Here is a 23574-nt window from a genome sequence, read left to right on the forward strand (position 1 = left end):
TTTTTTTTGCAAAGTTTTTTCTTTATGCACAATGTGCGTAAAGAGGGGGGAAGATGAGAATGAACTAAAACTGTCGCAAACTTTATGGTTGTTTTCGCACTCACCTTAATCAGCAGCGACGACCCTCTTCACCGCACAGGATCTGCGGGGATTTCGCACTAATTGCCGCGGAGCCCCCAGAAGAGCCGGAAAGTCCCGGCACTTTTGCGGCGCAAACGGAAACTGGTTTTTGGCGGTTTCCGTTTGCGCCGCAAAAGCGCCGGGACTTTCCGGCTCTTCTGGGTGCTCCGTGGCAATTAGTGCGAAATCCACGCAGATCCTGTGCGGTGAAGAGGGTCGTCGCTGCTGATTAAGGTGAGTGCGAAAACGACCTATGTTCCAGTGTAATTTTGTTTGTTTTTATGATGTAACCCGCCCTGAGCCTGTTCTATGAGAAGGGTGCATTAAAAATCGAGTAAAATAAATAAATAAGATACTGATTTGGCTATAGATTATGATTTGCTTTGGGCCCCGGTTTTGGAATTTGTTGGGAATAGAATAAATGGCAGGTTTCCTCTTAATTCTTAATACCTAGCATATTATTATGTATTGTTTTAGTAAATCGTTTGCTATATGCATTCAATGATTTAAATTGTACTCTTGTATGTTGGATTTGTATTTCTGTTATTTGTTTTCCCTATGTTCCCTGTGTTCCCCTTGTGTTGGTTTGGATTTAATATAAATAATAATAATAATATATATTTTTAAAAAAGATAATGAATTGTTGGGCTTTTTTGCTGTTGTTGCAGGAACTCCTTTGCATATTAGGCCACACACCCCTGATGTAGCCGATCCTCCAAGAGCTTACAGGGCCTACTGTAAAATCCGGGAGGATTAGTTATGTCAGGGAGATGCTGACTAATATGCAAAGGAGTTCCTGCAACAACAACAAAAAAGAGAATTGTAAAAATTCTCCCGATTAACATGAGATTAAGCAGCAAAGGAATGCAAAACAGAACAGATTTCCAAAACAATAATAGAAGAAGACTGGAGAAATCAGCTCATCTCTAGCTTTGGGGTCCTGGCAAATGCTTTATGTATCTCCAGCCACTGCAGTTGGCTCTGAGGCCAGTGCAGGTGGTACAGACAGTACTTCCTCAGAAGATCCTAGATGGCTGCCAGCAACCATGGAAGAAAACCCCGCCAAGGTCAAATGGGGCACAGAATGGGATGCCGCTCCCTTGGAATTGGGAGGACTGCGGTACAGCTGGCTCACTCAGATGTAAATGCGTAGCCATCGGCATAAAGCTTGGGTGGGTAGAAAGGAGCCAACTGGAGCTGAAGATGAAGCTTGGTGGCTTAGAGAGGCAAGGCTCTGCCAATGAAGATCCCCTCTGCCCTCCCCATGCTTTCAGAAGAGATGCCAGATGCTCGACTGGAACAGGTACACAGTCAGTATAATTCAGTGCCACCTCACCCCAGGCCAACCTGAGCTTTTGATAAAAAGGGAGCAATCCGAGAGCGCTGCTTGCAATTTGCAATCAAATTGAGATTCAGACAGAGGCGTGATCACACAACTCTGATTAAAACCCAAACCGAGAACCATTTTTTGGTGTGCAAATCCTTGTTAAATAATCTCAAAATGTTAGTATTCCTGCCTCTGTATGCCCTTGTAGGAGCTTGCTAGGATGCTGCAGCTGGCACAGAAGGTGAAAAAGGCCTACCTGCTTACATAGCCAGGATGGTGGGAAAACACTAGATTGGTACTTCAGGGACTCCACTTCTAAAGTCCCTGGTTTACTTTTGACTAGATCAGGAAGCCAGTTCAACTAATAAAGTTTTATGTAGCTTGGACCTGCCCTGCCCTGCCCTGGATGGCCCAGGCTTGGGATTGCTGGGTCTGTGCTGGAAAATACCTGGGAGAAGGTGGGGTTTGGGGAGGGGAGGGGCCTCCACATGGTACAATGCCGTAGAGTCCCCCCTTCAAAGCCACCATTTTCTCCAGGGGAGAAAAACAGTGGTGGCACAGTAGAGAACAGTAAACCAAACAACTGTGCCAAAGAGTACTAAACAAAGTAGAAAAGTATCAACATATTTATAAGTGCATAAGCATCCAAAATTTTCTACAACAGTTTCAAAAGTAATTAAAAATAGAAAGTCCCAGGGGAGCAGATGTCTGCCAGCTAGAGGTCAGTTGTAAAAGCAGGAGATCTCCAGGCCCCACCTGGAGGCTGGCGACCCCATGCTAGTCTGCTGTCATTAAACTTGCTTGTCCAGCTTAGAGTTCACTGCTCTTAACCACTACACCAAGCTGGCTACACCAACTACTACACCAAGACATATATGGGCCAATGAGAAAGCAAATCCATTCCCTACTCCTCACTTGATGGCATGTCAAATCTGAGTTGGGGAGTCCTGGAGATTTTAGGGTGCAGCCTGCAGAGGGCAGAGGTTGGAGAGGGGAAAGACCTCAGCAGGGTATAAGGCCATAGAGCCCACCCCTCCAAAGCAGATGTTTTCAGCAGGGGAACTGATTGCTATTGCCTGGAGCGCAGTTGTAATTCCAGAAGATCTCCAGGTCCCATGTGGAGACTGGCAACCCAGAGACATGGAGCCTCTCCCAGATACCAAATACATGTATATGAACACAGATATTCCCAAGACCCAGCCATGGGAAACAACACCACTACATCAACGCCGAGAATTATCACCACCTGCACCTTACACAATAAATAAGCACAGTACCTCATTGTAAACCCCACCGAGCAGAAAACTCTGCGACATCTTGTCAATATTTATTTATTTGACTTATATTCTGCCCTTTCCCATGAACAGGTTCATATCAAACTAAGCTTGGGCAGATCCAGGGGTTGTTTTGTAGGAAAATAGGTGGTGGAGCTCATTAGCATATGCTGCCCCCCACCAACCAACAGGAACCCGATGCAGGAAAGGAGATCCCCGGGCAAGCAAGGCCTGCTCGGGTTGTCTAGAGATCCAGCCAGCCCAAACAGTCCTCGCTCACCTGGGGTTCTCCTTGGCTGCCTCCCGCCCCAGTCAAAAGGCCAGCAAGCCACCTGCCACCCAAAATCACATAAGAAGTGGAGAAAGGGTGATGTGGTCTTCTCCAGGGGTTAATGAGAACTGCTGGAGGCATGGCAAAGCCCATGGTGGCTGGCCGTGGCTGGCTGGCTGCTCTCCTAATCCAGGGATTGTTATGCAGCTGCATCTACTATTCAATGGACAAGGTGGGTGGGGAGGAGGAGGGGGAACCCTCAGAAAGGTTCAGGAGCTGCACTCCTGCTGAATTCAAGGCCTGGGCAGATCAATAACTCCTCTTTTCTAAAGGCCGAGAATACATGTCATCAGTGTTCCCTCTAAGGTGAGTTAGTGTGAGCTAAGCAGGAGTCCAGTAGCATCTTTAAGACCAACAAACTTTCCCGTGCATGCACACTTCTTCAGATGAGGAATGATGTACAGTAAGTTAGTGTGAGCTAGCTCACAGTTTTCTAGCCTCTGGCTCACACATTTTTTGTCTTAGCTCAGGAAGGATGACCCCAGAGCAAACTCATTTATGCAGTAGCCGAATCACTCACTGACAACTTTAAAGCCAGTAGCTCATGAAGTAGAATTTTTGCTCACAAGACCACAGCTCACAGGGAGCACTGCATGTTATACCCCTCTTCGCAGCACAGGTTGCGCATTGGGCTTGGAGCCCCTATTTCCAGATGGTTCCAGATGGTTTTGCCCTGAAAAACTTTGCTCTTCCAGTTTCCCCTCCCCTTTTGGCGATAAGAAATGCAAACGAGTGCCCACAGCAGGGTGGGGGAGAGAGAGAGAGACTATCAAGTGGGAAAATCAGAAGCAACAAAATGAGAGAACTGTGACTGAGGGACTGGCTGGAGATATCGTCTCCCAGAACTGTTTTCTCAGAATTGGTTGGAGCCAGTTGAATGACCCTCATGCTTAGTAATAGCAGATTCTCTCTCTCTCTCTCTCTTTCTCACTTTGCTTACACCAGAAGGCATATCATTAATCATATTCCCTGCACTCGGTTCCCAAAGCTGCTGCATATTTATCAGTGGAGACTCTATCAAGAACCTCTAGACATACGGAGTGGGATGCAGTCTGCCAAAGCATCCGTGATCAGGGGATTTCACAATTTTACATCAAAACTCCAGCTGTTCTCCTTTGGCACCCCCTCTGCGGTACCATCTTCTTTCCCTCCAAATCGGCTCAAAATCTATTTCTTCTCTAAGTCTTCTGTGTCTACAGTTCCCTCTCACATAGGGTTGCCTGAAATACCCGGAGATTTAGGGGTGGATCCCGGCGAGGGCGGGGTTTGGGGAGGGGGAGGGGCCTCAGCTGGGTACAATTCTATAGAGTCCACCCTTCCAAGCAGACATTTCCTCCAAGGGAAATGATCTCTGACATCTAATGAAATAATGGGAGATCTTTAGGTTGCACCTTCAGGTGAGCAAACCTGCTTCCACAACTCCTATGAGGCAACCTCTTCCTTCAAACTCCAACTCAAGAGCCATCCTTTCCATTAAGTCCTTTTCTCCTGTGGTCTCCTCCCAGAAAACCTACATAATGCCACCTCTGGGTGCAGTCACGCACACTAAATAATACACTTTCAAGGCACTTTCCAGCTGTGTGAACTGGCAAAATCCATTTGGAAAGTGCCTTGAAAGTGGATTGAAAGTGCATTATTTAGCAAGTTTGACTGAACCCTCTCCTTTCAAACTCCAGCTAAAGTCCACATCTCTCACAAAGCCTTTTGGCTTGCATTCTCTGCAATCCCCAGAATATCCTGAACAGGTTATTAAGGTAGTCAGCTTGCATGAAAGGTGCCAAGTTTTAAGTTGGCAAGCCAGTTTGGTGTCGTGGTTAAACTCTTATCTGGGAGGACCAGGTTTGATTCTCCACTCCTCCACTTGCAGCTGCTAGAATGGCCTTGGGCAGGGGTCATTTTGTAGAAAAATAGGTGATGGAGCTCATCCAGGGATTGTTATACAGCTGCATATACTATTCAATGGACAAAGAGGTGGAACTCTCAGAAGAAGAAGAAGAAGATATTGGATTTATATCCCGCCCTTCACTCCGAAGAGTCTCAGAGCGGCTCACAATCTCCTTTCCCTTCCTCCCCCACAACAGTCACCCTGTGAGGTGGGTGGGGCTGGAGAGGGCTCTCACAGCAGCTGCCCTTTCAAGGACAACCTCTGCCAGAGCTATGGCTGACCCAAGGCCATGCTAGCAGGTGCAAGTGGAGGAGTGGAGAATCAAACCCGGTTCTCCCAGATAAGAGTCCGCACACTTAACCACTACACCAAACCGGCTGGTGGAACTCTCAGAAAGTGGAACTCTCAGAAAGATTCAGGAATTGTGTTCCTGTGAGCTCTCACTGAATCTGAGGCCTGGCTTTGGGTCAGCCATAGCTCTCGCAGAGTTGTCCTTGAAAGAGCAGCTTCTGAGAGAGCTCTCTTAGCCCCACCTACAGGGTGTCTGTTGTGGGGGAGGAAGGTAAAGGAGATTGTAAGCCACTCTGAGATTCTGAGATGCAGAGTGTAAGGTTGAATATAAATCCAATAACTTCTTCTTCATCATCTTCTACCATTTTGTTCCAAAAAGCAAACCTGAGATATGTATGCTTTTGTAAAAAAAATATTCTTATGCATCATTTTATTGGTGTGCACATGGTCTTCTCTGCATTGATGAAACACACACACACAAAAGAATCCTGATACAACTGAACATATAATCACATCAAGATTGTCTAACCCCCGGGATTTAAAAAAATTAGTGCGCACACATGTATAGTTAATGCACAAAGTAGAGAAAGACACAAATGAATGGCAGGAGCAGAAGTAGGGTTGCCAATCCCCAGGTGGGGGCAGGGGATCCCCCGGTATGGAGGCCCTCTTCCTGCTTCAGGGTCATCGGAAAACAGCGGGGGGAGGGAAGGGGAGGGAAATGTCTGCTGGGTACTCATGATTCCCTATGGAGACTTATTCCCATAGAAAATAATGAAGAATTTATCTACAAGTATCTGGGGCTCTGGGGGCCCTGCTTTTTGAGGTAGAGGCACCAAATTTTCAGTAAAATATTCAGTGGCTCTCCCCAAAATACTCCCTGAGTTTCAAAAAGATTGGACCAGGGGGTTCAATTCTATGAGCCCCCAAAGAAGGTGCTCCCATTTCCTATGGAAAGAAGGCATTTAAAAGATGTGCAGTCCCTTGAAACGTGATGGCCAGAACTCCCTTTGGAGTTCAATTATGCTTGTCTCCACCCCAATGTCTCCTAGCTCCACCCCCAAAGTCCCCAGGTATTTCTTGAATTGGACTTGGCAACCCTAAGCAGAAGGCTGAGGCGAATTTCATGTGCACAATGCTTCATTAAAAAATTCAGAAAGTAGACAAAAACCCAGTGATGGAGGAACTTTGTCAAGAACAAAACCAGGTTTTGCCTTGAAAGCGCTACAAATCACCATAACCCCACTGCAACTTGATGGCAAAAAAAGAAGCAGCAGAATGTGGAAACAGGAGCAAGAATCACAGTTGCCCAAAAGGACAAAAACACCTGCCAGCTTTGGGCGAAAGGGCAAATCTTTGACAAGAGGCTTTCCTCCCTTTGGGTAGGAGTCAAGCGCATCTTTAAGACCAACCAAGTTTTATTCAGAACGTAAGCTTTCGCGTGCTTCAAGCACACTTCATCAGACGAGGAATCAGGTACAGAGTGATTGACAGTCGTTCTCACATTTTGACATATTACTGTTTTATTGCTTTCTCATACTCGCGCTACCCAGATCAAAGGTTTGCTCAATTTGTTAATCTTACTATTCTGATGATGATGATATTGGATTTATATCCCGCCCTCCACTCCGAATCTCAGAGTGGCTCACAATCTCCTTTATCTCCCTCCCCTACAACAGACACCCTGTGAGGTGGGTGGGACTGAGAGAGCTCTCACAAAAGCTGCGCTTTCAAGGACAAGCTCTGCCAGAGCTATGGCTGACCCAAGGCCATTCCAGCAGGTGCAAGTGCAGGAGTGGGGAATCAAACCCGGTTCTCCCAGATAAGAGCCCGCACACTTAATCACTACACCAAACTGGCATTCTGTCATTGGATCTTAAATTTATACCATTTTTTTGCATTCTTAACTACTGCCTACCAGCTATATGTAGCTCTGCCCACTGTACCTGATTCTTCATCTGATGAAGTGTGCTTGGAGCACATGAAGTTACGTTCTGAATAAAACTTTGTTGGTCATAAAGGTACAACTTGACTCCAACTTTGTTCTCCTGCTTCAGACCAACACGGCTGCCCACCTGGATCTCCCTTTGGTGGGCAGCATTTGCCCACCTTTTCATATACGCCTGACTATTGGCAGCGCATCCTGAAGTTCTATACTTCCCCAAGTATGCTTGTTTTGCCACGCTGAAGCAAAATTTGCAATTTCAGAAGCATCTTGGCTTTGGGACTCAAAACTAGAGAACCTCTGCATCGTCTCAGCCACTGACAATCTCTCCTTATCAAGCTCTTCCGCTGCACTATTTTCCTTGGAAGCTGACCGAGGGGGTCTGTGCTACAGCATGATGAATGCCGGTGGGTTATACCAGGGCTTGCTTATTTGGAGGTGCGAAAAGCACTGGGCCTCGGTGTCACGGGGATATTTTTACTCCCATCACCATGGGGAACAGATATAAATATGTGTAAACTTTCTGCACAGTGTTACTGAAGGCCAGACTCCTGGAGGATTGTGTTCACTCTGATAACATTGTGTGTGTTTGTGTGTATTTGTTTCCAATGGTTGGAATATGATTTTGGGTTTTTTTTGTTTTGTTTTTAACATACTTTCTCCCCCCCCCCCCCCCATGATCTGCTATTTTTAGCTTTTGCATCAGAAATGTACCCCCTCAAAAAGCATGTTTGCCCAGTCTTTATCCTGGAAAAAACCCCTCCTGGACAACTGCAGCTGGGTTCCTAAATCAGTTTCTCTTTCTACATGTATCCCTGTAGGTTCTAAAATCTTAGCGAGCAGCAGTTTTGAGTTTGGCTACAGACACCCTTCTTTGTAAGTTGACATCAGCAAAAGTAAGATTGACAGATCAGACAAGCAGGGCTTTTTTGAATTCTGACTGGGCCTTCTTTCCTGGGGGAACACGGTGGAATGGCGTTCCGGAACCTCTTTGTGGAAATAAGATTCTCAAAAAATGTTTAAAAATTCATGAGGGGCACCCATGTGTTTCTCCTTGACTTCCCTCTTGAAAGTTCTGGCACCTCTTTTTTCCAGAAGGGAAGATTGGGTGGGGAGTGATGCAGATTTGTAAGGGGATACCTCCTCTGTGTGCCCCCCCCCCCCCCCCGCTGGCTATGGCCCTGCCTAAGACTTGTGGAAACTATTGTGTTTTATACAGGTTTTGCATTGCATTCCATTCCTCTCCCACCTTATCTGAAGTACCTATTTCATGGTGGATTGCTGATTTCTGGATTGCTATTTTTGCTGGTTTTAAACCGTCTCTTTAAGGAAAATATTATTTTATTGCTGTTTCCCCCCCCAAGCTTTTAGCCTGGTGTTAGTTGTTGCTTTGGACTGTAAAATACTTTTGTGTGTGTTTTTACTATACTTGCTGTTTAAATTTCACAAAGCTGCCTTGGGTACTACCAGAAAAAAAAAGTAGCTATAAGCACCTCCAAAACCAGTGGCTCTCAAAATGCAATGCAAAACGCAATGCAATGACTGCTTTTGAACCCACCTGCCAAAGCAGCCATTTCCTCTGGAGAAATTTATCTTTGAAATCTGGAGATGAGCTATAAATCCAGATCTCCAGAGGTTCCACTGGGAGGCTGGCAACCCTATGTGACAGGGGCTCAGTGGGCAGTGGGATATCCAAGAAGTTGGGAAATTAGGAAGAAGAAAAAGAGAAGAGACTGGATTTATGCCCTGCCCTTTACTTGGAGTCTCAAAGCGGCTTACAACCTCCTTCCCTTCCTCTCCCCACAACAAACACTCTGTGAGCTAGGGGGGCTGAGCCTGAGAGAGCTCTGACCAAAACTGCTCTTGAGCAGAACAGCTCTGAGAGGGTTATGATTGACCCAAGGTCACTCCAGCAGCTGCACACAGAGGAGCAGGGAATCAAATCTGGTTCTCCCAGATAAGCGTCCGTACACTTAATCACTACACCAAACTGGTTTTAACCATTACCACAAACTGGCTTTATCAGACTTAACCACTACACCCAACTAGTTTAACAAGTAAGTTTAGAAGCACATCCCATATCAAGAAGTTTGAGAACCACTGTCTTAAGCAAGCAAATCTAATGCCCCCAATGCTCCTGGTTTTAGATGTTAAGCAACTGGTCATGTGGAACTGGCCTTTCTCAGTGCTGGCCCAGGGAAACCCATCATCTATGGTTCTTTCAGGCTATGAGTTCAGCATTTGGCTGTTAACTTTGTTTTTTAGTCTTTTATGCTGTACAAATTCCTACTTCTTTTCATTACAGTTTTATTTTTGCAGTCAAGTCACAGCCAATGTTGACCCTGTAGAGTTTTTTTTAAGTAAGAGAAGTTCAGAGGTCACTTGCCACTGCCTGCTTCTGTATACCAGCCCTGGTGTTCCTTGGATGGTCGCCCATCCAAATACTAGCCAGGGCCAATCCTGCTTTGCTTCTGAGATCTGATGAGATCAGGCTAGCCTTGGGCTATCCAGGACAGGGTTTTATTGATTTTTAATCACCATTTCTTTCTTAATTATTTGTAATGTTAAACTATATATGATATCCAGTTCAATGCAATTTTGCCCCAACTTTCATTTTTAATTGTTTTACTAATCCAGATGAGGGATGCTTCTGAGATTTTATAGGTTTAAATTATCAGGTGTTGTTTCTGGAGTGGAACTGATGCATTATGTATCCTCCGCTTTTCAGAAAACTTCAAACATTATTCAAAGCGCTGTACATTCATGGTTTGCCAAAACTTCATGTTCCTTCAGCATTTTAATAGACTTTCCCTCCATGACTAATGTCATCGATAAAACACTGCAATAAAGCAATAAAGCAGTTTATCGGGTGTTTTCTGTGTGTGGTGTTTTATCAATCAATGCACATTGGTTGATGCTTGCATCTTCATGCAGTCATGCGTATGATCGCTTCAAGATCATTTTTTGGGGTAGTGTTTTATTAATGTGTCCATACCCATTGCTAAGTCAGAGGAAGAAAAGATGCAATAAATCATACACATCTACTACGATGTGTATGATGCCACATGGAACAAATATTGATACAGTCCTAAGTATGATCCACTACTTGCTGTGCTTTATTAATGCAAATAGCAAATAGCAAGCCTTTATTGGCATAAAACAGATTTAGCAGTAAAATAACTGCTTTATTTATTTATTTGCTTTATTAATGCACATCATAGCAGAAAGGGGACAAATGAATGAAAGAGGCTGTCGAGGTAACAGATTGTAATTTTAACCAGTGTATGCTAGTTAATATTTTTTCTGGAGCTGTATAATTTTTAAATTTTTTTATTATATGTACTATATTTATTAAGCTAGAAGATGTTTGACCACTACTGTATTATTTGTCATATCTCATTATACATACTAATGTCCTATATTTTATTTTCACATTTATTTTTTAAATATCTTACGTTTTACTTATTTAGGTCCATCTTGATTTTTACAATTTTATGTGGTTGTTGTTGGCCTGCATTGTGCTGTGCATTTGGTCATGGACCGTAATAAAGCAAACTGAAGCTGAACTGAGGCTGAAAGCTGTGACACACTGTAAATATTTCATATCTGGAATTAGGTTCAGAAATTCTAGTGAAATTGTTTTAGGGAACACAGAGAGAACTTAAACGAAAAGTAAAGGAACACATAGGGTGAAAATATGCTAATTCCTCCCTTAGATTCCATCTCAGTGTTTTTCTTCAGTGGGGGAGGGGGTAGGAAAACTTGCATCTTTTCTCCATAGGGAGAAAAACGTAGGGCTGCCAATCCCCAGGTGAGGGCAGGAAATCCCCCAGTTTGGAGGCCCTCCCCACACTTCAGGGTCATCAGAAAGTGGGGTGGGGAGGGAAATGTCTGCTGGGCACTCCATTATCCCCTATGTAAACCAATTCCCATAGGGGATAATGGAGAATTGATCCATGGGTATCTGGGGGGGGCTGTTTTTTTAGGTAGAGGCACTGAATTTTCAGCATACCATTCTATGCCTCTCCTCAAAACACCTTCCAAGTTTCAAAAGGATTGGACCAGGGGGTCCAATTCTATGAGCCCCCAAAGAAGGTGCCCCTATCCATTATTTCCAATGGAGGGGGAAGGCATTTAAAAGGTGTGAGGTCCCTTTCAATGTGATGACTAGAACTCCCTTTGGAGGTCAATTATGCTTGTCACAACCTTGCTCCAGGATCCACCCCCAATGACTCCTAGCTCCACCCCCAAAGCCCTCAGATATTTCTTGAATTGGGCTTGGCAACCCTAGAGGAGCAAATGGTCTTGGGAGGGAAGGGGTTAAGAGTTTCTTCCCCAAGCTCTTGGTCTTTGACTCAGTCTGGCAACATCCCATGGCAGCTTTTCATGAAAAACAACCAAACAAACCCATCACCGCTGTCCACCCCATGAAATCTGAATGTCAGCTGCAGCGAGAGTCTAGATACAGATTAATCCCAACCCATGGGGAACATGAGCAAAACATTCTGATCAGCATGAACATTTAAAGTTGAAATTGGAAAGGGAGCATGAATGCAAAAAAAAAAGAGTTAGGCAATCAACCTCTAAAAATTCAAACACAAAATTAATTGTCACTGATACTTTCTGGCCTGAAAGAAATCGCTCTTGGATGCATCATGGAAAAATGTCTGGATGGCCCTTTGCTGTTGACCATCTAAGCTCCACCGTCTGACCCATTCCATAAATTTTAAGAAGCCCCTGGAGGCCAAACCTTAAACACGCTGATGCTTTACTGGCACAAAAGTCACAGATGTCACTGAGGGTGATATGACGTGCGCTGTCTCGCCAATACCTCATCAACGCCTTCCAAAAGAAGCTTTTAAAGGTAGAATAAATACAGCGTCTCTCTCTCTCTCTCTCTCTTTCCCTGTCACCAACACTTGAGTGCCTATGTGCTTTCTGTGTGGGTGTTACTTTAAAAAACTCTCCCTTCTAATGACAGACTGCCTCTGAGTTTCTGCAAAAGACACCAAATTACAGAGTTCACAGGCTCGAATGAAGCAATGCTGTGTTGGGTTTTGCAGCTTTACTAACCCCCCCAAAAAACACACACACACACACACACACACACACACACAAAAACAGGTTCCCTTCTGCCTTCAGCTAGAACACTTCAAACTGCTGATCCCAAGTAAAATCATCCATACAGATTCAGGTGGGTAACTGTGTTGGTCTGAAGCAATAGAACAAAGTCTGAGTCCAGTGGCCCTTGAAGACCAGCAAAGTTTTATTCAGGGTATGAGCTTTAGTATGCAATTAAATGGACATTATCGGTCCACATCCATAGGTAGAAGGTGAGCAGTAAATACGCATATAGCACACTGTAGATGTTTAACAGATTCAGGAATAGCTTATGGGGCTACCATTTGTTTTGGGTTTAATTCTGGAGGGGGCACAGTAAAGGAAATAAATATGTCAACGTTGGAGCTTGATGGGCAGATGCATCCTTAAGTGCGGAATGCTGAGAGTAATTAACGGAGACCCTGGCATTTCACTCCATCCCTCTCCTCTCCAATATGAGGAGACCCTACGGCATCATCTTCTTTGAAGTGTGGTGATTGCAGGGGTAGCCAAATTTGCATAACGTAAGAGACACATAGAATAAACATCAGATGTTTGAGAGCTGCAAGACATGAATGTTAAGGGAGGGAGGGAAGGAAGAAAGGAAAGAAGGAAGGAAAATTGATGGGGGAAAGAGAGGTGGAAAGAAAGCAACTAAATGCTTGGAGAAGTGATTTAAAGAGAGTAATGCCTTCTCCAAGCTAGACAGCAGAGCAGTGAGGGCTTCGAGAGCCACACAATATGTGTGAAAGAGCCACATGTGGCTCCTGAGCCACAGTTTGGCCACTCCTGGTGTAGAGTTATCCCGCCCTGTCCCCAGTTCCCAGAAACAAGAAATACATTCTGATCTACCTACAGTCAGTTCCTACTTTTCCTCAGTCTTCTCTTCTGAGGGAACGGTGCTCAACATGGCAAAAACAGAACATACAAGGAGGGTATGAAGTTCCAACCTAGGATCAGCATAGGGGTAGTACATAAACACCTAGTTTCTCTAAATGAAACTAAGTCCTCAGGGTCAGATGAATTGCATCCAAGGGTTCTAAAAGATCTTGTGGATGTAATTTCTGAGCCTCTGGCTATTATTTTTGAGAATTCTTGGAGAACAGGAGAGGTGTCGGAAGATTGGAGGCAGGCAAATGTTGTCTCCATCTTCAAGAAGGGGAAAAAAGATGATCCAGGTAACTACTGACCCGTCAGCTTGCTGTCTATGCCTGGAAAAGTTTTAGAACAAATCATTAAACAGTCGGTCCTGGAACATTTTTAGCGGCCCCCTGGTGCAGAGTGGTAAAGCAGCAGTACTGCACTACTGTAGTCTGAACTCTCTGCTCACGACCTGAGTTCAATTCCGGCGGAAGCTGGATTCAGGTAACCAGCCCAAGGTTGACTCAGCCTTCCATCTTTCCGAGGTCGGTAAAATGAGTACCCAGCTTGCTGGGGGGAAAGTGTAAAAGACTGGGGAAGGCAATGGCAAACCACCCTGTAAAAAGTCTGCCATGAAAACGTTGTGAAAACGTCACCCCAGAGTCGGAAACGACTGGTGCTTGCACAGGGGACCTTTCCTTTCCTTTTTCCTGGAACATTTAGAAAGAATGGATGTGATTACTAAGAGCCAGCATGGTTTTCTCAAGAACAAGTCATGTCAGACTAACCTGATCTCTTTTTTTGAGAAAGTAAGTGATTACCTTGCTGGATCAGGGGAATGCTGTAGACATCGTTTATCTTGATTTCAGTAAGGCTTTTGATAAGGCTCCACATACTATCCTTGTTGACAAGTAGGTAAAATGTGGTTTGGATCCTGTTACCATTAGGTGGATCTGTAACTGGCTGACAGATCGCACCCAAAGAGTGCTTGTGAATGGTTCTTCATCCTCTTGGAGAGGAGTGACAAATGGAGTGCCTCAAGGATCTGTCCTGGGACCTGTTTTGTTCAACATCTTTATCAATGATTTGGATGAAGGAATAGAAGGAATGATTATTAAATTTGCAGATGATATGAAATTGGGAGGGGTTGCAAACACTGAAGAAGACAGAAACAGGATACAGGATGACCTTGACAGGCTGGAAAACTGGGCTAAAATCAATAAAATGAATTTTAACAGGGATAAATGTGAAGTTCTGCATTTAGGTAGGAAAAATCCAATGCATGGTTATAGGATGGGGGAGACTTGTCTTAGCGGTAGTATGTGAGAAAAGGATCTAGGGGTCTTAGTGGATCATACGCTGAACATGAGTCAACAGTGTGATGTGGTGCCTAAAAAGGCAAATGCATTTTTGGGCTGTATCAACAGAAGTATAGTGTCCAGATCATGTGATGTGATGATATCGCTTTACTCTGCTCTGGTAAGACCTCACCTGGAGTATTATGTTCAGTTTTGGGCACCACATTTTAAGAAGGATATAGACAAGCTGGAATGGATCTAGAGGAGAGCGATGAAGATGGTGAGGGGTCTGGAGACCAAGTCCTATGAGGAAAGGTTGAAGGAGCTGGGGATGTTTAGCCTGGAAAGGAGATGGCTGAAAGGTGATATGATCACCATCCTCAAGTACTTGAAGGGCTGTCATATAGAGAATGGTGTTGAATTGTTTTCTGTGTTGAATTGTTTTCTCAGGAAGATAGGACCAGAACCAATGGGTTGAAATTAAATCAAAAGAGTTTCCGGCTCAACATTAGGAAGAACTTCCTGACCGCTAGAGCGATTCCTCAGTGGAACAGGCTTCCTTGGGAGGTGGTGGGTTCTCCTTCCTTGGAGGTTTTTAAACAGAGGTTAGATGGCCATCTGACAGCAATGAAGATCCTGTGAATTTAGGGGGAGGTGTTTGTGAGTTTCCTGCATTGTGCAGGGGTTGGACTAGATGACCCTGGAGGTCCCTTCCAACTCTATGATTCTATGATGCTACCACTCTGAATTACATTACATTCTACTATTCATTACATCACATTACAATCTACTATTGTAACCTCTTATTCCAAATAAGAAATACAATAAAATAAAGAGGATGTATGGTCCTTCTGGGGTGTTGGTGAGAATACGGATGAATGAGATTGGCATATGTCATAAGATAAGAAACTATACAGACAGGCTTTGTTAAGCAGCTTGTTTAAGACAGCTTGTTAGTCCAATTCAGCTTTCCAGTATCAGTTTGGGGGACTTGAACATGCAGAGGAACATACGAGGCTGCATTATGCCAAGTCTCAGACGATCGATCCATCCAGATTGGGACTGTCTATGGTGACTGGCTGCAGCGCTCCAGGGTACCTGGCAGAGAAAGGTCTTTCTAAAAACCAGATCTCTCGGAGCCTTTAAATATAGGTGCCAGGGACTGAATCTGAGATCCTCCACATCCCCAGTGAGTACTCTGCCTCTGGATCGGGGTGGCCAAACTGCGGCTCAGTTTGGCTCTTTCACACATATTGTGTGGCTCTCAAAGCCCCCACCACCCTATCGGCCAGCTTGGAGAAGGCATTTGTCTCTTTATATCACATATATAATACTCACTTGGCTTGGTTTGGTTCTATTAAAATCATAAAATATTCAGCTTGGGGAGTGCATCTAAAGTTAAAATTGCTTTCTTTCCACCTCTCTCTCCCCCATCTATTTGCCTCCCTCCCTTCCTGTCTTGCAGCTCTCAAGCATCTGACATTCATGTCTCATGGTTTTCAAACATCTGAGGTTCATGTCTTGTGGCTCTCAATCATCTGACATGTATTCTATGTGGCTCTTACATTAAGCAGCTTTGGCCACTCCATCTTGGATAAATCTTAAGTACTATTTTTGCCTTCATTTCTCCCACCCCCAGGAACTCCCCGTGAAAGCAAGGATTTGAAACTGAAAGACCCTTCTCAAACTTAATCAAAAACTTTGGGTCTCTTCTTTTTTTCCTTTCCTGGTAACTTGGGTCATTCTGCGAGGAAGTGCGAACTGTAGCAACAGCCTATGTAAGTTCTCATTAAAAGTAAGCATGCAATTACTCAGGGGCTCTTCATTTCTAAACACCTTTCAAGTCAAGATTTACTTATTGAGCTTGAAAACACACAAGAGGTTAATGTATGTCAAGGTGCCTTTAAAAAAAAAGCCTTGGAGAAATGATTTTGTGAGTAGACTCAGAAGTGAGTTTACCTGGAAGAATGCACGTGTTGTGCATTCTGAAGGTTTTGGATTCTGTTTCTGGCATCTCAAGGTAAAGATCTCCGATTGCAAAGGCTAGAAAAGACCTCTGTGGGGCTTTCACCTTCCAAAGTGGCTCCACTACTGAGAGAGGACTCACATGAACATGCATGAAGCTGCATTACACTGAATCAGACCCTTGGTTCATCAAAGTCAGTATTGTCTAGTCCAGGGGTGGCCAAGCTTGCTTAACGTTAGCGCCACACAGAATAAATGTTAGATGTCTTGAGAGCCGCAAGACATGAATGTCAGATGTTGGAGAGCCGCAAGAGAAGAAGGAAGGGAGGGAAGGAGATGGGGAGGCAGAGGTGGAAACAAAGCAACTTTAACTTTAAATGTATTCTCCAAGCCACAAGACAAGAAGGGAGGGAGGGAGATGGGGAGAGAGAGGTGGAAAGAAAGCAACTTTAAATGTTTTCTCTAAGCTTCTGACTAGCTTGGCTTGGAGATGTGATTTAAAGAGATATGGGGCAGTGAGGGCTTTGAAAGTCACACAATATATGTGAAAGAGCCACATGTGGCTCCTGAGCCGCAGTTTGGCTACCCCTGTTCAGACTGGTAGTGGCTCTCCAGGGTCTCAGGCAGAGGTGTTCACATCACCTATTGTCTGGTCCTTATTGGTGATGCCGGGGAATTGAACCTGGAACCTTCTGCATGCCAAGCTGATGCTCTACCAGTGAGTCAGAACAGAGAATGACAGAAAGATGTGATCTGGGGCACAGCGATTGCAGCCAAACCGTTTCTTTTTCTCAGCACCCTATCCCTGCAACTCTTGGAAGAAGCCATAAAAGATTTTAAAAAGTTTCCTTACCTCTGTTGCTGGAGTAGAGGAAGACAAGGGTCACCACGGCACAGGTCATAAGGGTCAGAAGCACCGCCAGGCCGATAGTGACGAAGCTCCAGGACTTCTGCCCGGGTCTGGTTGATTTCTCCACAATATCCATTTGGCTTTCTGATTTCCCCATGATGGTTACTCTGAAGGAGAAGGAGACATAATGATTAGGGCCGTGGGTCAGCTATCCAAACGGGCAGGAGCGTGTTTGATCCAAAGACCAGCAGCGGCAGAACTGAAGGCAGGGAAGCAGGTAAGACCAGAAGCAAACAGGAAAAGAGGAGGGGGAAAAAAGAGAACAGAACACCGATCAATAATTACATGTATTTATCCATTTGGTTATCCACAGATTTCCCAACCTCATTCTCCATCTTCAGTTCCTGCAGACTGGGAGCTCTGAGCAAATCAGCGTCCAAAGACAGACAGACCTCTTTGGCTTTTTGAAAGGAGAGCCTTCGCCCTCCACCGAAGGAAGCTCCCTTTCCCCTCTTTCCACTGAAGCGTCTTCCCAGCGACTTAGAGGGAATCTTCTCTCCAAGGAGGAGACCTGGAGAATTCCATCAGCTGATGCTAAAAGGTGGTGGTTCCAAACCAGGTCCCACCAGAGGCTGAACTAGCAGGAAAGGCAGCAGCCTGCCAGCATGCTGGTGCTGTGGAGGAGCGGCGGGCCAGCCGGGGCGCTGGGTCTTCCAACCTCCAGCTCCTCTGCCTTCCCAAGTCCATGCCAAAACTTCTCAGCTCAGCCTTGTGCTGCCGCTTCCTTCCAACAAATGATCCCAAGAAGAAGGAGGAGGAGGAGGGAGGAGGAGGGAAGAGGAGGATTTTTGTAATCGCACAACACATAAACAGCAAGTGGCAGAAGAAAGACACAGCGTCTGCGGCAGGCTCTTTAACTTGTCTCTCACTTTCCTACGGGAATGCTCTTTCTCTGTTCTGCTGAGCCTGAGCAAACTGTTCTTTTGATCAAACGGCTGCGGTGGTAGGTGGCTGGAGCCCTGAAATATCCCCATCTGTGCTTTTTGGATTTAAAGCACACACACACACACATCATTGTCCCTTTTATATCAGGCACTGAAATATGCAGCAGTTCTCTGTTCTCCCTGGAAATGCTAAAGAAGGAAGTTGGCTGCAACGGCAATGAGCTAGCTCCTTAATATCGCATATTTTAAAATGTGTAGCAGTAACAGCCAGTGTGATGTAGTAGTTGAGAATGCCAGACTAGTATCTGGGAGACCCAAATTCAAATTGCCACTCATGCCCTGGAAGGCTGCTAGGTGACCTTGGGCCAGTCACACACTCTCGTCCTAACCTGGGTTGTTGTGAGGATAAAACGGGGGACAGGATGATTATGTAAGCCCCTTAGGGTACCCGTTGGAGAGAAAGGCAGGGGATAAAAGACATAAATAAACATCTGGAATGTAGGAGTGGTGGTCTGTGCAAGGAGGTCACATTTAGCATCCACTAAATGAGTTCCTTTACTTTTACTGAATGAGTTCCTGTTCTTTCCTTCTGGTGGCAACCTAAGAACAGCGTTGCTGAAGCTGCCTTATATTTAATCAGGCCCGTAAAAGTCAGTATTGTCTACTCAGACTGGCAGCAGCTCTCCAGGGTCTTAAGCTGAGGTTTTTCATGCCAACTTGCCTGGACCCTTTTTAGTTGGAGATGCTAGGGATTGAACCTGGTACCTTCTGCTTACCAAGCAGATGCTCAACACTGAGCCACCGTCCCTTCATATGTTCATATATGTTCCTTCTGGTGGCAACCTAATAACAGCATTGCTGAATTGGAAAAACGTCCGAAGAGCACAGTTGGATGAGTCCAAAGGTCGTTTTTGCCCCTAGCAATGGCCAAATGGAGTTCCAAGAAGGCAACCAAGAAGGACATGGTGGCTAAAATCTTCCCTTGTTATACACCCCTCCTTCCACATCACATTGTTTTTCCAGTGTGAACATGGAAGTTCTACTTAGCCATTGCTAGGGTTACCATATTCTGAATAACAAAAAAAAGAGCCTATTTCCCAACTCACTACTTCAAGTGAGTGATCACTATGACAAATCTCATTTCAAATACTCCCTACTATTGAAGCTATGGTCATTGCTACCAACAGGACTTTTTTTGGTAGAAAAAGCCCAGCAGGAACTCATTTGCATATTAGGCCACACACCCTGACATCACCATTGTTTTACACAGGGCTTTTTGTAGGAAAAAGTCCAGCAGGCACTCATAATTCTGCATATTAGGCCACACTCCCTGATACCAAGCCTGCTGGAACTGCATTCCTTTTTTAAAAAAGGCCCTGGGAATATTCCTTACCTTCCAACCCTAAAAGAGGACATTTTCATCACTTAAAAAAAAAAAAAAGAGCCCAAAAGAGAAGAGACACTGAAAACAGAGGACATGTCCTTTGAAAAGAGGTCATCTGGTAGCCCTAGCCATCACTGTCAATAGTATCAATACAAGAACTCGTGGGCACTCAATGAAATTGCTGAGCAGCCAGGTTAAAACGGATAAAAGGAAGTACTTCTTCACCCAAAGGGTGATTAACATGTGGAATTCACTGCCACAGGAGGTGGTGGCGGCTACAAGCATAGCCACCTTCAAGAGGGGTTTAGATAAAAATATGGAGCAGAGGTCCATCAGTGGCTATTAGCCACAGTGTGTGTGTATGTATAAAATTTTTTGCCACTGTGTGACACAGAGTGTTGGACTGGATGGGCCATTGGCCTGATCCAACATGGCTTCTCTTATGTTCTTATGTATCGATGGACTGTTCCTCCATGAATTTGTTGTCTATCAAAAGTCATCTAACTTAGCTTCTGTCTTGACCAGGATGGTTCAGGCTATCCCAGTCTCCTCAGAAGGAAAGCAGGGTCCATCCTTGTTAATATTTGGATGGGAGACCTCCAAGGAAGTCCAGGGTTGCTACAGAGAGCCTAGAGAGGCAGGAAGTGGCAAACCCCCTCTGTTGTCTCTTGCCTTGAAACCCTACAGGGTCACTGGAAGTTGGTTGCGACTTAGCAGCACTTTCCACCACCAACTTAGCTTCCACCCTGACTTGGATAGCCCAGGCTAGCCAAATCTCACCAGATCCTGGAAGTGAAGCAAAGTTGGTCCATGTTAGTACTGGGGTGGGGGATCACCACTGAAAACTAGGTCTGACTCTGTACAAACCCCGCAATCTATTGTTCTTGAAATCAGATGGAAGCCCCATGGAGAAGAGGAGTGTGAGACCGGGACAAGGCTAGTGGGGCTAGTGGGGAATCGGTCTGGGTCTCCAGAGTCTGAAGCTGAGGTTTTTCCCACTGCCTACTAACAAAACCTTTTAAATGGGAATTTAACCTGAGCCTTTTAATTGAAATTGCCAGGGGATTGAACATGGGGCTTCCTGGGGGTCGTTTTGTAGAAAAATAGGTGGTGGAGCTCATTAGCATAACTCGTTAGCATATGCCCCCCCCCGCAGCCAAAAGCAACCCAATGCAAGAAAGGGGAGCCCCGGGTGAGTGAGGCCTGCTGCGCTGTCCAGCCTGGGGCTCTCCTGGGCCACCACCCCAGTCAAAAGGGCAGCAAGCCACCTGCCACCCAAAATCACCTTGCAAGATGGCTCTGCTACTGAGCTGTAACCCACATGAAGCTGCCATAAACAGAATCAGGCCATCGCTCCATCCAGGTTAGCATTGTCTACTCAGACTGGCAGCGGTTCCCCAGGGTCTCACATGGAAGTCTTTCACAGCACCCAGAGCCAGTTTGGTATAGCGGTTAAGAGCGGTGAACTCTAATCTGGAGAACCGGGTTTGATTCCCCAGTCCTCCTCATGCAGCTGTAAGTCACTCCTCAGGTAACGAAGGGTGGGGTATAAAACCAACTCTTCTTCTGTCTGGTCCTTTTATTTGGAGATGACAGGGATTGAACCTGGGACCTCCTGCATGCCAAGCAGATGCTCTACCACTGAGCTACAGCCCTTCTCCAATATGGTTCTTATCAAGTCGCCTTATACTAAGCCAGACCATTATCTACTCTGTGGGGTTAGTACAGAGTTTGACAGTTGCCCTGACAAAATCTATTATTTACTCCCATTTGCAAGAGTTCTCCAGGGCCTCAGGCAAAGAAAAACCTATCCCAACACCCACCATGTGAAATTCTTTAACTGGAGACAGCAGGGACTGAACTGGGACCTTCTTCCTGCAATGCAGGTGCACTACCACTGAGCCACACTGCCTTGGGTGATCCTGAAGTCCACAAATACAGGTAGTGAATGGTTGTGACTCAGCAATGAAGAATGCACACACAGGGTTGCTGGAGCCGGGTTGGGAAATACCTGGAGATTCTGGGGGTGGAGCCTGAGGGGGTAGGGTTTGGGAGAGGTGAGACTTCAATGGGGTATAATGCCAGAGAGCCCACCCTCCGAAATGACCATTTTCTCCAGGGGAACTGTTCTCTGTTGCCTGGAGGCCAGTTGTAATCCCTGGAGATCTCCAGCCATCACCTGGAGATTGTGTGAACCAAACGGGAAGGAACCATGAATGCCATTTTGAGAAATTGACTAACTGCATGCATACTGTATTTGAGCACTGGTTCCAGATTTTTTGAAGTATTTTGATCAGAGGAAGTCGGCATCAAAACACGTAACTCTACCTAGGAAACATGTTATCAAATGTACTTTTCTTCACTAATCGAGTCTTCATTGCACTGCAACATTGTTGTTTTGAGAGTTTCCTACATAGTAACTTTGTTCCTCCACAGAGAGGTCTGCTTGTCAACATTGCTATATTTGAGTAGCTCATCCTGGTGGACTCTTTAAGTGACTTTTGTTCTTTGTATTATTTAATACTGATGTAAATGTATTTTTGAAAGTGGTGTGAGCTTCTGCTATATGCTTAGTGCTTCAAGTGCAATTCATAGTTTTTGAATTAGCTTTCAAGTACATTTATTTCTTGCATTAAGCTTGTGCATTTTTTTTGTAAGTCTTAAAAAGTTTTTTTGAGTGACTTGCTATAATTTTGGAACACAATTTTGTCTAGGTTTCTATCACCTGGAGATTGGCAGCCCCACTGCGTATATGAAACTACCACTGACACCATCTGTCAGTCTATTCCGGCATTGTCTGGCAAGAACTCTCTGGGATGTCAGAGAGAGAAAGGGCTGCCCCATCTCCTGTTACCTGAAACCTGATACCCAAGGAAGCAAAAAACTGGACTTGAGGCCTAGAATTGCCAACTTCCAGGTGGGGCTGAAGTTCTCCCAAGATTACAACTGAACTCCAGATGAGCGAGATCAGTTATCCTGAAGAAAATGGCTGTTTTGGAGAGTAGAACCTACGGAGTTACACTCTGCTGAGTCTCCGTCTCCTCCTCAACCTGTTTTTCTCAGGCTCCGCCCCCAAATCTTCAGGTGTTTCCCAAGCAGGAGTTGGCACCCCTATGTGCCTTTGCCACTTAACTCTGGTCCCTCCCTTCACTGTCGAGCATCTCACCAGAAACCCCCCACCCGTTTTCTCACCAAGTATTGATTACCTCCTCCTGTCATATGCTTAATACTCAAGCATTCTGTGGTTAAAGGCGTATTAATACCTTCTCCCCCTCGTTCCCAGCCGTTTCCCTCCAAACTGAGTCTCGCACTCGCGAGCCCCTCTCTGTCTCCTCTCCGAGTCATGAGGATTTCAAATTAATCTGAGACAAATTCCCATCAAAGACGCTAGCGAGATGTGGCAGGTTTTGACGTATTCCTGGTCGCTAGAAGATGTCATGTGAAAGATGGCTGGGGATGGAGCCCTCTTTCAAGATGCTGCTTGCCTTTGTGGAGCTGAAAGGCAGGCTGGCCTGAGGCAGAAGTCAAGAGCAAAATCCTCTTGTTGACTTTAGTGTCACCGGGAGGGAGCTGTGGCAAAGACACGTCTGATTAGTAGGCTGGGTAGCGGAAAATCTCCATTAAGGCCACTGAAGCTCAGGAAGGCCTGAGGCAGCTCTCTCTTGGTGCTGAACAAACGGCAGGGATATATCAACCACTGAGAAATCGGACAGGGCATAGCTGCTTCCCTTGGGAACCCTGGAAACCGTCCTTGCGTGAGGGCAAGGGAGCACTTTTCTTGAACTACAACTCCCAGAATCCTTTGGAAACAATGCCAAGACTGGGGCTGTAGAGCTAAAAGTGTTGGACATGAGGTTGCCAGTCTCCAGATGGGGCCTGTTTGAATTGCAGCTGATCTCCAGACTACAAAGATGAGATGCCCTGGAGAAAATGGCTGCTTTGGAGGGCAGGCTGTATAGTACTATCCAGGGCCTGTTTTTGTAGCAGGAACTCTTTTGT

At 45.3% G+C, this 23574-nt stretch overlaps 1 protein-coding gene across 3 annotated transcripts in view; it reads right to left on the minus strand.

Annotated features, from left to right (window-relative positions):
* Nucleotides 1-23574, minus strand: part of MMEL1 (membrane metalloendopeptidase like 1) — an 84188-nt gene that overhangs the window by 42516 nt on the left and 18098 nt on the right. The window contains exons 1-2 of one of the 3 annotated variants that reach the window (XM_060259131.1): nt 17593-17731; nt 17251-17414 (exon numbers count right to left, since the gene is read on the minus strand). In XM_060259131.1, coding sequence (XP_060115114.1) covers nt 17251-17414; nt 17593-17642 — 214 coding nt within the window. In that variant the 5' untranslated portion in view covers nt 17643-17731. Of the gene's footprint in view, nt 1-17250; nt 17415-17592; nt 17732-23574 lie in introns of those variants that run through there. The other 2 variants (XM_060259133.1, XM_060259132.1) reach the window with 2 other exon arrangements.

Source organism: Heteronotia binoei, chromosome 18 (genome assembly GCF_032191835.1).
Source record: "Heteronotia binoei isolate CCM8104 ecotype False Entrance Well chromosome 18, APGP_CSIRO_Hbin_v1, whole genome shotgun sequence".
NCBI lineage: Eukaryota > Metazoa > Chordata > Lepidosauria > Squamata > Gekkonidae > Heteronotia > Heteronotia binoei.